Here is a 14,574-nt window from a genome sequence, read left to right on the forward strand (position 1 = left end):
AACGAGCCTAAGGGGTGTAGTCGAATAGTCCAATGCTTCCTTTCAGAGCTCCTTTAGCATAGGCTGCAACGGACCTTCCTATACGAAAGGAAAGGAGATTACACCGACCCACAATTCTTTGCGAGAGCAACATTTAAAGTGACGCACACCTCGGCCGTTCATGAAAACAAACGTGCATTTACATATTTAACAATGACTTTCATGCAGACATAGTAATTGGAATAGTGATGATAAATGTGTGTGGACAGTGATACTAATTGACTGGTATTTTTTTTATTTATTTCAATCATGTTACAAACTTTACAAAAACGAAACGAAAACCACGAATGAAACGTAAATACAGCAAACGGTCAGGAAGGAGGAGCTGCTGGACCTGAAGCCGGTCAGTGAACCAGCTGCTTATAAAACCAACATGGGGAGAAGTGGACGATGCGCTTTTTGTAGTCCATTATTGTAGTTTCTCCAGCGCAGACGCACATCAATCGCAGGTGCCGATCATCAGCTGTCAATCATCAGCGGCCGCGTTATAATGACGTAGCTTAGAGAAAGTCCGGTCGGATTCTCTGAGCACCGCGGTCGACTATTCCTAAATCCTTTTGCGTTCTCCTATCGCCTTTCCTTAACCCTGTGACGTTTTCCCCAGAGGTCAAGGAATAGGAGTTAGGACCTTATTTTTTGACTTTTCGACTGCACCCAAGGCTTCAAAATCGTAGTCTACAAATCAATGGTTGAAGTCATCTTAAATATACAGACTTTGAGCACAACCCACAAACGGAGTAATATTTGAGCCAAAGTTGTATTTTGTTATAAGGAAAGTGATATTTGCCTAAATATACTTTGACAAAGCATAACATCTTCATCTACAGGGCGCTTCTTTCGCGAGTAGACAAAATGAATGGCAATTTTAAGGGAAAATCAGCCAGACTTCCTTTCTGATGTCGAGCTTAATGGGGATAGTTTCAGTAATCTTTTGCTTTAATCCCTATCCCAGTAAATAATTGGTTATGTTCTTGAAAATATACCCACTGGGAATAACTGACACTTAAAATAAAACACTGGGTAACACCTGTGTGAATGAAAAAACATTTCATATCATCAAGTATATCCTCATAATCCATTCATTTCAACTACATTCATTTTATTCATTTCTGACCCTGCTCAGCGATAGCTTTATGATAGGTTGGATAGCCATCAGGCCTAGGCCTGACTGTGCTGCCATCATGTGGAGAAAACTAAACACTGCATATGGCATTGGCAACCACCGCCCTAACGTGATTTGTAGCGTTTAAACTTACCAAAAATGATCCTTTGTTGTACTGTGGTGTCTTTTAGCATTAGATTACAGCAGCATCAAAAAGTCAGTTTGTTGATTGTGCACAATTGTTTATTAATTTCAAAAGACTAGTTATGTACACTAGTCGTTAAACTTGCTCAGAAGGTGATTTAAAAAAGCCTCAAACAAAACCAAAACATTTGATTCCACTTCTCTTCAGGTTTCAGAAGCATTTTTTAAATGTCAGCAATTGGCTAACTTCACGCAGTTTCAACTCAGATATTAAACTATGGAAGTAATGTTAAAGGTTAGCCAACCTGCAACAGAAGATGACGAGGAAAAATGAGAAAATGTGCGTTTAACCACGCAGGATATATATACTTCTGTTGAACCAACAGATCTAATCTCTTTAATACAATACTGTATTTCACTTCCACACGATGGTATTAGAACATTATGTATTCATGTTGTCAAAATACCAGGGCGATCACAATCCCCATATCGATTCTTTTTAACTGTGAGGAGTCCAAATTACTACCTGTGATGAACACTAACAAGTATTTGTGTTTGCATCCGTTCTCAGCTGAAGTTCCACATTGATGTCAGAGCACTGAGTATCTTGGAAAGATTTAAAAGGTGCAACGTGGCTGCAGCTGGCTGACTGCTACTGTCATATAAAGCACCCAGAATGATCTCATCAAAATTACCTATGTATCCCCAATGCTGATGTCCATACAGCGACCACTGTGATGCAAGCCATGAAAAGCCTCCATACATGAGAGCCAGCAGCTCGTTATGTCCTGGCTTTAATTCGCATCATAACCAAATGTAAACCATAAGGCTTGCGTGCCAGGAGGTGATAGCAAAGCTTTGACCTAGTTGTACAATGAAAAATCCTGGTAAGTTAAACTGATGGCATGACACCCAAACAATGGATCAAGCCCATAAAACAATGAATAAAAGCAGCATGAACTTTGGCTACATACTAAAACCTTTTCCATAGCTTATACTTCCAAGAAAGATCTGCATGGAGGTGAACATATGAGCAGTGGAAGATGAACTCAGGAAACGATATGACTAAATTAACTTCAGTGTCGTCTACTTTGTGTGAACCATGGATGTGCTGAACAGGAGTTTCTGCTTTTTCTTCTTCTTCTTTCCACCTCTCTCATCTGAAAGACAAAACACCAAGGATGAGTGCATATTTTAAATCAACCGTAAGTTGTTTGGACACATGATTGCGCCGTAATCACGTAGAGAAGATATGCCACCATTTATAAAGAACTTTGATGCAACACTGGAAGATTCACTTTTGCTTGTTGTGCACATTTACACGACTATTGATGCGCAAGCGAAGTTGCTGTGCATCATTATGCGACATGTTATGTATGTTACATACATACAATGGCGGCCTCGCATGAGCGTCCTGAGGTTTTTAAATCATGATAACGGTGCAGAAAAAAGGAGTGATACTCCCACAATTTAAAGGCAGTGTACAAGTGTTACTGTGTGAAGGAGAGCTCCTACAAGACCACACATTACAATAACAGTCCATTATTTACTCATTAATTCATGTGCAATATCAACATTTCATGTATTCTATCCCATATGTGCAATAACGTGAGCTCAACCACACAGTCTGATCTTTTACCATTATATCTTGTTTATTATAGTTGATCTGCCTCTTGTTGTTACACTATCCTTTTTGCTGCTGTAATCCTGTAAATGTCCCCATTGTGATACTAACAACATTGATCTCATCTCATCTCTTAGCTTTGAAAATATCAAAATTGAATTGACTAAATCGAGTTCATTGATAGATTCCAGACCTGGGTCAACGACAGGTTGTGGTGGAGAAGCTGGACTGTGGTCCAGCTGCAGAAGTGCCTTCTCAAAAGCCTGGCTAAAGGAGTTCTGGAAGCTGGGCACAGGGACACGGTCTGACCCGTCGCTCTCTCCATCACTGTCTGCTGCTGGGGGAGCCAACAGTCTGTCTGCATGGCAAAGAAGGAGGAGTGAGTTCAGGACACCTTCAGGGAGTTGCACTGCGCAGCAGCCACATTTTGTTTTGTATAGTAAAGGATTATGTTTCTGAAATGTTGTAGAACACCCAATACTTTACGTTTGTGTGATTATTGGAGTATTTCTCAACTGGTCTTGTTTTGAGAAGCCATTTTTTATTCAGAGGACTCATTTTGAGACATTAAGACATTAAATGTAATTTAGTTACTCCTTATTTATATCTCACTTGAATTCAGATGCCTGTGAATTTATTAGTAAGTTGCTAGTAAAACAATCCTTTAAACCAGTTATTTCAGTATTATAATAATCTCGCCTCATTTGTTTATTATGTACACATGACATCTATTGCACTTCTGTCCATTATGGGAGAGGGATCAGTCCTCAGTGTCTATCCCCCTGAGGTTTCTTCCTTTTTCCCCCCTTATTAAAAGGTTTTTCCTCTGTAGTTTTTCCTTAATTGATGGAGGGTCCAGGGACAGAGGATGCTGTATGCTGTATAGGTTGTAAAGCCCTCTCAGGAAAATTTAGGATTTGGGACTATATAAATAGAACTGAATTGAAAAACCTAAAGAATAACAGGCTTTACAAAAAAGTGCACAATACTACACAAAGCTCCTTTTTCTTCACCCACACGTCTATCCATACGTGCTACTTGTACCAAAGAGTAAAGAGCAAATCGAATACTGAAATGTGTAAATAGCATGAATGATTCATCAATGAAGCATTGTTTTATGATAAATTATAACAGATTTTCCAAATAGTATATCACAGAATCTCAGGGCTGAGGATGGACTGGATCTGCACACAAGCAGCAGATCCATCTGGATTCTGGTGTGAAGCTGCTAACAAAGTTAGCGTCATAATTCAAGGTCAACTTTACAGCTAAATGTTGAAATCATTTTAGTTGCTAACTGTAGTGGTAACGTGGTAGCGACATTAGCAATTTGTCACAAGGTAGCCCCGCCCGAAAGCATCCGCTGTTTTCTGGTCTGTTGGACTCTAAATAGACCATCATGTACTAAATGAACATCATGTTGGACTGAAGAAGACTTGAAACTAGAGATTGAGACCATAAACTCATGTTTACTGAGATAATAAATCACGTGAATAGTAGGCTCGATTTCTTATAGAATTTCAGGCAATCAGTTATTTTTGCAACCAGTCGCAGCCCCCTGGTGGCCATTAGAGGGAAAGGAAGTTTAAGGCACTTCAACTTGGCTTCACTTTTCAGAAGCAGAGGTTGCTGCCTGATTTTCCACAAGTCAGGTCCCGACCAGTCTCATTTGACCACTAAACAGCACATTTCTGAAAGAGTAAAGAGACAAATGGGCAATTTGATTCATATTTGACCAGTACTGCCCACTTTGACAGTTTGATCAGAGTTTACAAGCAGTGATTGACACTGCGTTAGAGAAGTGGTCGTTTCTATCAGAATGAGGCGGAATCTTGTAAATGCAATTAGGATCAATAAAAGGTTGCAGAAACCTGATTTTCGACATATTACCCATCTCCTGTACTACTGTTATAGTGACAGGATGTGACTGGATATAGTAACAGTTTGTGCAAATATGAGTATGTTTTTTTAATTTATTTTTTATTAAACGTACAAACTTTAAGGTTTGAGTATGACGAATCACTTTGTTATTTGGTATTCATTTGACAACAAAGTGGACTGACACTGGTGCCATTATTTTAGTGGTTCCACTTTGGGCTGACAGCGTGCAACAAAATGCATGCACACAAATTAACTGTACAACTACTTTAGTTTGTCTTATACATTTAAACTTAGGTAATGTTACAAATCTAAGATCTTTCATTACCCTTCTTTGGGGTGATCCTGGGCCCAGCATCACCTCTTGCTTTCCCATCTCTTAGCATCTAGACAGGACACAGGACCATGTCAAGTATATGCATTATGTTCTACGACGTCAGCATTTCAGTTATGTGATGCATTTCCCTTACGACAGCCTCAATCAATTCTGTTGCTAATTTGTGTGTTTGCCATACACACCTGTGCAAAGGACATACAGTGGGAGTCATCCTCCACACTACCCACAGTGGCTGAAGAGCTCTGCCCACTCAGATTTGGAAACATCATCCCATCTAAAAACAACAAAATGCTTGAATTATAATGTTCAAAGGTTTAAAAATAAGCCAGAAATGACATTTATAGAGGTGAACAACACATTGCAGAGGAAGGAGCTGCTCTTACCAGAAGATGGACTGCTGCTGAGGTGGGATGGGGGGGCAAATGTGAAGTCAGGCTGCATTGGGGGGCTGCTGTTGTGAGGAGGAGACCCGAAAGCTGGGAAATGCTGAAGGTTTTCTAATCCAATATGCACCTCAGGATCTGGGTGACGTATGAATATAAATACAGTTGCAGACCCATAGTCTTACATCTCAGAGGTATGATTTTCAGTTTGAGATCTGAATAGCTGTACTTACATCTACCCTGCTTTTTGTTCTCCTCAATTTCAATTCGCTTCTCTCTGCGCTTCTCATCTCTAGCTTTCTTCTGCCTCAGGTGCTGTCTCTTCTCCAAGTCATCTAGTCATTTTGTGGAAAAAGTATACAATCAACAGTTACAATCTATGAAATGCCCTTGTAACGTCTGTACATTTACATGCTGAAAGTCGGCAGTGTTCTTACCTGCAAATGTGTCCAGAGTTTCTTGGGACAGGGTCGGTGGCTGTAGGGTTAACTCACAGATGCTGAACTCGCATGTGAGTGGCAGATGTGCCAGATAACGATGCCGACGACGGATGTCCTGGAACAGCATGAAAAGTCAGTTAAATAAATAAACTGTTTTTGCCATTTTCAAGAGTTTAAAAAGGACCAAACCAGTCTAAATCTGACTGTATAATTTAATAGAGCTCATCCATCCCATTTTAACCTCTGTTCACTGCCATTCATGTTGAAACGGTGTGTAAAAACACTCTGGTGGGTAGGTAACTCAACCTTGTGAAAATCAGTGTTTATTGATGTTAAATAACTGTATTAGTCTAATAAAAGACATTAAAATGTGCTCATTGATTGAGGTTCTGGGTTGACTTGTTATTAATGTCTAGCTGCTTCCAGTGGCCCGGGCGAAGCTAGCCGGTAATATCAAGATCAAAGTCTGATTTTGTATGCCGACCTCAAAAACAAGCACATGTTCAATAACAAGCACATGTTCTCCTGGCTGCATCCCATTGGACAACGGCAAACAAAATTGTATGTGATATTCTCAACGTTGGTTTATGATCCACCATTCAATGTAGAGAAGAAGATACTGGTCAGAGGACTACTACCCAACACTCCCAGTATGAATATGAGGAAGATGTACTGGGAGAAGTTGGACATCATTAATGTTGTGTAACTTTCAGTCAATCGTTTACCTCCTTTATACTTTGGTTCTGCCCTCTGAGCTGGTAATCACAATAGAGCCAAGCCGTTGGGCTGAATGTTATTACCCCAGAAAAATAGTTCCTTACAAGAACTTATTTCAAATATTTGAGAATTTGAGCTCCAAGGAGGATTTTAAAGATGAGGTTAGTTTTAACTAACCTTGATAAACATTTTCAGGTTTGAATATGGACAACACATACAAACAAACTAAAAAGTAAACTAGGTGGCCGATGTTGTCGATGGACAATGACATGTAGTGGTACAGTCCTTTAAGTAGTAAAATCGTCCTCCTAGCTAAATTCAAGTTCAAAATTCAGTTCTTTTAAAAAACTATTTTTCCAGGCGTAATAGCATTAGGCTCAATAGATCTCTTTGCTCTGTGGTGATTGACAGCTCAGAGGGCGGAACCAAAGTATAAAGGAGGTCAATGATTGGCTAGAAGTTAGACCTTGGGCTTGTGTGAATGTCAGCCTCATACCGATACAGCTCAAAAATCGTGCCATAAAATTAATGATGTCCAACTTCTCCCAGTACGTCTTCCTCATATTCATACTGGGAGTGTTGGGAACTTGTTGTTGTTCTTCTTCTTCTCTATATTGAATTGCAGATCGTAAACCAACGTTGAGCGAATCTCGTACAAGCTTGTTTATCTCACCGCTTCCTGGTTACAAAGTCCAATCAGAGCCAGCCAGAGAACTTTTGGCCAATGGGATGCAGCCAGGAGAACATGTGTTCCTTGTGCTCGTTATTGAGGTCGGCATAAGGCGAAATGAGACTCAACAGCTAGCTCCACCCGGGCCACTTACGTAAACTGGAAGTAGCCGGACATTAAGAACAAGTGAACCCAGAACCTGCTTCGAGCTTCGAAAGCAGACGTGACTTTAGAGTAACACAGTGATGTTAGATCAAATAAAAAACACTGATTTCAGAAGGTTGAGTGACCTAAACCCAGAGACAGTCTCTTTTTACACACCGTTTCAACATGACTGGCCGTGAACGGAGGTTAAAACCGGGAGGCTGAGCTCTACCAATGTAAACACTGCAGACACAGATGCACACACAACGTGGTGAAGACGAGGGACATCTCTGCTAATGGAGAGAAGTCAGAATTAGACTGGTATGGTCCTTTAAGCAAGTTACAGTAGATTTAATAAGATAAAAACTGCCTAAAACTTGTAACGCCCATCACATTCTCCTGAAAAAGAGAGACCACAATGATGTGAATAGTGATGTGATTTGTATTTCCTTGCTTTGCTGACCTCAGTAACTGTGTGTCCCACTATCTCCACCACTGTAGCAGTGATGGAGTCAGGACTGGCCTCCAAGCTGCCGTATTCACGCAACAGACAGCGTACATTCACAGGATGCAGGAACATTTGCTGGCAGTCATCAGCTGCAGGGAGAAACGAGGCAAAATGTACTGAAACTTTATAATGGTCGGACTACACCCTTTCGTTGTTAACCGACTACGGATGAGATTTTCCAGTTATGTTTTAAGTATGTTACGTAATTCAGATTTTTACTAACCAAACAGGATTTGTCAGTTTTTGATGAACAGCTCATTTGAGAGTATTTGTCCATGTCTTGCTATAGCTACATTCAACGATCAGTTGGTTCTCATGTACTCAGCAGGTTTGCCTTCAGTGAGAGCTTGGAAATCAATGCCAGAGGATTTTGGTGGGCAGTGAAGAGTTGATGCTAGACGAGTCAGAGCAGAGTGGGTTCATTAATCATGGATGAAATATCCACTATTGCTGCTTTGTTCATGTTGAAGTCCCAGATAAGCCTGGAAACCAAACACCATCCTGTTTGAGTTCATAACATCACCCAGAGGTGCTCGGTGGATTTCACCAAGCTGCATTCACTGCAACTAGCAAAACACACGTTGGCTGGTTAACTACAGTTGTAGGAACCCCAACAAACTATTTGGCTTGTGATAAACAGATACAATAAATAAATAATGATGGTTATTTGTAAAAAGTCTGAGGTCATGTTAGGTCTGTATGCAACCAACTTTTAAAATGAATGTTTTCGGAATGGAGTTTGGATTGATGCGTGCTAGGCTATGCTAACATTGCAGCTGCTTCATCAACACTCAAAATAACATCTAGACATAAATACAGCAGCAATGTTGTTGTTTCATAGACAGTCTATTTTATACACATACTTTTCTACACAGTTTGACCTGTTTTTTTTTTGTTTTTTTTTAAATCAGGAGGAGACTCTCAATGCCAAAAGACTTTCACGACTCAGTGTCTCACAAATTTCTTGTGAGTTGATATATTTTAACTTGCGCAAATGATGTGAAATACATGTATTTGCATAGTTTGTGCAAATTCACATCTCTGCATTGATTTTGTATGAAATTGCTGGGGCACCAAAATTCACTTTCCGTTTGGTGTGAACACAGTATAAGGGAGGAGAGCAGGGATTCCCCACCTTGGTAGAAATAGTAGTAAGGTCCGTGCACCACACTAGTTGAGGAGTGACCTGACTCTGCTTGACTGGTAGGTTTCTCCTCCTCCTCCTCCTCCTCCTCCTCCTCAGGCTGGGGCTCTGGGGCTGCATCCAACAAAGCCTCTGGTGGCTCCTCTCGCACACTCTCCAAAACACTTTCAGGGACGCCTGGCAGCTCTGCTGTGGCATCCTCAGGGACCTCTACCACCTCGTCATCAAATGCAGAGGAGTACTGCAGCACAGGCTACAACAGAAAGAGACCTCTTATTATTCATGTTTAATACCATCTAAAAGAAGCAGCTACAAAATTGGGGGGGGGGGGGGGATATACAACATAATCTTAGCCTGTCACCAATAGATACAACATTGCCAAACAAAAATGATGAAAAGATGCACTTTGGACTCACCTTGGTGCTGCTGATGGTTGTAACCACTTCCTCCACAGGAGAAGATTCTTCCAGGGTTAGAGTGGAAAGTTCAACGCTGTCTCCTACATTTGCCTTCTGCTGCTTCAGCAGCATTTCCTCTCCCTCCTGAACCATAAAGACATACAGTTAGAGATGTAAATAATCAGTCTATAGTTATAGGTAGTTAGCAAGAGAAAAATCTATAAATTTTACATTCAGTAGCATCTTAAAAAATACATGTTAGCCATTTTCACCTTTTCATGCCTGCTTGATTTATACATTTTGAACGCACTCATTTCTTACAATGATTTGTTTTACATTGACTATGAACTGTCATACAAAATAACCTAATAATTCGGTGTCACAGAATGGCATGTAGCTTTAGTGACCTGCAAAAGACAAAGGGCGCTCTGGATGAAGCAGCCTTGGGCGTCCCCTTCCTGACTGAGCTGAGCCTGCAGGACGGCCTTCTCCTCTGCCAGCAGGCTCAGGACCTGCAGCGGGGAGGTCAGCAGCAGCTTGGAGTACGGGCTCAGACACGCATCTACAAGACACACGTCACACAGTACATGAGAGGGAATCATGCTGAAATCCTGTATAATTAAAAGGATAAACATGTTATATTTAAATATATATATAGAGAGATTTTATAAATCATGCTCTATTATTCACTTCCCTACCATGATTGAAAGCAACACTAAAGAGTATTTCGTGCCTTAAAATAATGTTTCCAAAATAGTTTCAGTGGTTCATCACCTCAAAACGGCACTTCAGCATTCGCTCTGCAGCCCTCTATTGGCTGTAACCGCTCTATGTAACTTTGCCTCGTCGGGTAGCGGTTTTGTAGTTCTAATGAGACTACGAATTTGACCTGCTTTACGGCAAGCGTTACAAAAGCCAGTAGGTGGAGGCTCTGCATAGAGATCAGTGGGAGAACACCCGGCAGGTGTGTGGAAGGTACTTTGCAGCTAGGTAGTTTTTAAATTGGCGTCATGGCAGAGCCTGCAAAGAAAAGGAGGAGTATAATGTCCAATGAGGCGAAGAAAAGAAAACGGGAGCATGACAAAGAGAGAGCTCGCACAAGAGTGAATATCGGGCCGGCTCACACTCGTTGGCGAGAGCTGAAGGGGGCTACAAAATGCAAGACGGATGGTGACTTGGCTTTGTTGCTGCTGGACTTGTAAATAATATCGGTAATCTTTTGTTTTCCAACAGTGTGCATCTGTGTACAAAACATTGTCGATTATTTTATTGGCTCATGTTAGCTAAGGCGTTAGCTATTGTGCTAATATATATGTAACTATTGCTCTGGCTCATGTTGGCTAATCTTAGCTAAGGCGCTAGCTACTCTACCTTGTCACTGGACATCGTTCACCGTTTCCAGAGCCGGTTCTGTAACAAATAACGTGCGTGCGACAGTAGGCTGCGGTAGGCTAAATTATTTACGACGGCAGTAATGGACAATTCCCTTCCAACCTGTAAGGGGACCGAAGAGGAAAACTTCTTAAGTGTTGCGTTAACGATTATCCCAACAATGGAAATTCACCACAATCAACTTATTGTCAGTGTTTTTATCGCAATCAAAGATAAAATCCTATATTGTACCTTTACAATAATAAAAATACAGTGGAAACGGGGGCTGTGGTTAGGACTGTCGCCTCACAGCAAGAGGGCCGTGGGTTCGAGTCCCAGTTCAGGTTTCTTCTGTACGGAGTTTGGATGTTCTCCGGTTTCCTCCCACACATGTCTGCCTCTTCATGTCTCCCTGTGATAGACTGGTTACATGTCTGTCTCTACATGTCAGCCCTGTGATAGACTGGTTACCTGTCTGTACGTGTCAGCCCTGTGATAGACTGGTTACCTGTCTGTCTCTACGTGTCGGCTACAGCCCACCCCCCCCCCCCCCCCCGCAACCCTGAATACAGGATAAGCGGTAGACGATGACCAAGAGAGAGTAGTGAATCTTCCAATAGTATAACCCATCTTGCTTGAGAACATAAAAACTATGTAGAAGGTGCTGTAGATTTACTGTAAGCCATATAAGATCATTTTGAAGACGATGATGCTTAGACAAAATCAACACTGTTGATCTCTTTGATAAAAAGGTGCCCGTCTCTCACCTCCAAAGCGAACGGGCTCTTCCACCTTCACCCACTGAGAGCTGGGCATGGCCACCAGAGCCCCTTTTTCCCTCCGCATCAGGCGCATGGTAATTACGTCTCCAGCCACATACTGTCGGGTCTCCATAGCAACCACACTGCCACAAGAAACCAATTGTTACTAATTTGCCTCTATGTGAAGGCTTCAGTGTTTTCCATGTGTAGCCTTTTACTTCAAAGTTGGCCTACAAGACTTTATTTATTTCTCATCTACCTCTTCAGGTCAGCAGGCTGAACCGCCTCATAGCAGATGGGGCATTTGGACCAGCTCTTGTCACCAAGAGATAGGTAGTGCAGCATGCACGGCCAGCAGAAGATATGTCCACACCGGGTGATGCGGGCTGACAAAGGAGGGTAGAGGCAGATGGGGCAAGATGGCACCTCATGACTGTAGATGCGCTGTAGTATGCACATACAGATTTTCATCACAGTCATCAGTATGTTAATGGAAATGGCCTCTATTATTTATACACATGTACTGGTAGCACAGTTCCACTGATGGAAGGCACTCACCACTTGCTGCACACAGTCCCAGTTGACCAGAGTGTCCGGATCAGTGAAGTGAGCCTTGTAGTCCTGGTCATCCGTCACCACAAACTGGCAACTGAAACACACAAAGTTAATTAAGTCCCAAGTGTTTGGGCTTTTTTTCCTTTTGCATTTTGAATAAGTAAGCGTTTTGAAGCTGCTTACTTGGCCTGCAGAAAAAGCTCCTTGTTGAAGGGCTTGTGCTTGTGGCCCCATTTGTTTCGGCGGCCCCAACCGGAGTCTCCAAAACCACAATTACCCCCACGGGGTTCAAAGGTGAAGTTCAGTAGGTGGTTGAGGCTTATTTTCTTCGGTCCAGCAAACTGGGCTGGGCTAAACTCTGCCCGGCGTGTCTCTGCTACCTTGAGAGGCAGAGGTGGATAACAATCTGGAATGAACATTTTAACTAAAAAATTATGCTCATGATTCTGGTCAAAGTTCAAATATTACAAGATATTCATTAGTCTTCCTGAAATATTTTTCACATTACAGAAATTCTTTTTTCGATTTTATAATAATAAAAAAAGGATAATCCTTGAGAAACAAACCTCCTCACGTCGTCCTCCACCTGTAACTCCATACTGTCGTCCTCCACCTCTCTGAGAGGGTCTCTTGTCAAAATTCTTGCTTTTCTGTGAATTGGCGTGGCGTGAGCCTTGGAAACTGTCAGTTTTAGGAAAGGAGGGCTCACGTTTGCGGCTGTAGCGCTTGGAGCTTCCATTATTTTTACCCTCTGAAAAAAAAACAGAAAAACATTAATAAGCAACATGAATACAGAAATATCCCTCAACATAACATTTTCATTTTGCTGATACCAGACTCCTAAGTTTTTAACCACAAAGTGCTGCAAGAAAACAAGTCAGCCATACGGAGGACACTGTAACCGGGTTTAAACATACTTAATCAAACCTAGTATAGTTAGTTCTATCGGTAAAAACGAGGCCTGTAAACCTACACTCCAGCGGATGAGATTGACGTACATGTGGGCAACCCACACGCAGCAAATTGCAGAATTCAACTCAGTTAATTAAAAAGGTCATAAATCAACCTCTTTAGATTAGATTATGCGGTGTCCAACACTTTCCTCATGAACACACATAATTTAGGAGAAATATTTTAACCCTACAAAAGTAATGAAAGGAATTTAAATGCGCATGACACCATACAAAACAAAGAAAGAAAGATCCCAAACATGGCCTTACCTAACGGCCACATAATCAGGTTAGTGTGGAAGATAAACAATGCACGTTAGCTAGAGGTAAAACTGAATTTCTGCAGATTTTGATTGTCGTTTCTGCATCCATGCATATGAGAGCTGTGGTGCATGCATACAGGGCAAACGGTATTACAAATAGTGGTGTGTGCAAATATTAGCTAACACTGAAGTTCGGCGATGAGAGGGCTGGTGCTTTGACAGCGGCGTCAGCGACAGCAGATAAACAACCTCTACGTTACTGCTAGGCCCCAACAGGCCATTAGCAGGACGGTGCTGACATTGTGTTTGACAACCTCCAGTGAAACGTATGTTGTGTACTGTGGGGTGTTCACCTGTTTTGGGTTTAGAATCGCCAGGCGTTGGGCCTGTGGAGCTGGACCGGGGCGGAACCTTGGTGTTGGCGCTGCTGTTGGGGTTTTTCTCCATGTTTGTCTGCGTGCAGTGAGCGGTGCTGAGGCCGAGCTCCGGGTAGAGAGCCACCGAGCTCTCTAGCATCAAACAGAAAAACGAAAGGGGGAAGCGGGCTGCAGTGAGTGCGGGTCAGGCGACGAAGGCCCTGGTTCATTTCTGTCAAACGCGGAGACCCCATTACGGCGACATCTTGACAATAAAACAACCGGAGAAAAAAATAAGAGACACGATTTCGGCGTCTCAAAATATGGAGCCTGCTGGAAGAGAGGACGAAAGCTCGCCACGAGGGGCCAAGACCCCCGGATGTGAGGTTTTTACTCGTTAAGGAAAACAAAATGCCCTTGACAAGGCGTCAAATGTTTTCCAATAACTGGAAAACGTGAAAATTTAGTGATGTTACCAAAAAATATATTCGCTAAGACGAGCTTACACTAATGGCGACGGGTCGCCAAAAAAACCTGAGAGACCCGGATGTTTCCTCTTGCGCCTCCAGCGAATGTGGCGAATAAGTGCCCCGCTAAGTATTGTAGGAAATGTAGTATTAAAAGCTTTGACGGCGATTAAAAAAACCTTCTGACGACAAATGTACTAATGGATCAAAGCGTCTGCTAGACGCCCTAAATATAAACGTAAATATGAACATTTGCCTCACGATTACACTGACAACATAATTGCGATACAGGATACTATTTCGATAATCATCAAAATATGCTT

At 41.9% G+C, this 14,574-nt stretch overlaps 1 protein-coding gene across 1 annotated transcript; it reads right to left on the reverse strand.

The window, feature by feature from the left end:
• Positions 1-1,069: 1,069 nt before the first annotated feature.
• Positions 1,070-14,318, reverse strand: rnf10 (ring finger protein 10). The gene is made up of 17 exons (XM_084025133.1): positions 13,782-14,318; positions 12,782-12,966; positions 12,399-12,595; positions 12,219-12,309; positions 11,920-12,104; positions 11,667-11,803; positions 9,936-10,090; positions 9,547-9,672; positions 9,122-9,383; positions 7,942-8,075; positions 5,945-6,062; positions 5,741-5,842; positions 5,508-5,645; positions 5,307-5,398; positions 5,116-5,173; positions 3,103-3,267; positions 1,070-2,445 (listed from the first exon to the last, which is right to left on the reverse strand). Exons 1-17 carry the CDS (start codon positions 13,942-13,944, stop codon positions 2,372-2,374), a joined length of 2,382 nt encoding a protein of 793 aa, XP_083881259.1. The 5' UTR covers positions 13,945-14,318; the 3' UTR covers positions 1,070-2,371.
• Positions 14,319-14,574: the final 256 nt, after the last annotated feature.

Source organism: Eutrigla gurnardus (assembly GCF_963514095.1).
Source record: "Eutrigla gurnardus genome assembly, chromosome: 13".
Lineage (NCBI taxonomy): Eukaryota > Metazoa > Chordata > Actinopteri > Perciformes > Triglidae > Eutrigla > Eutrigla gurnardus.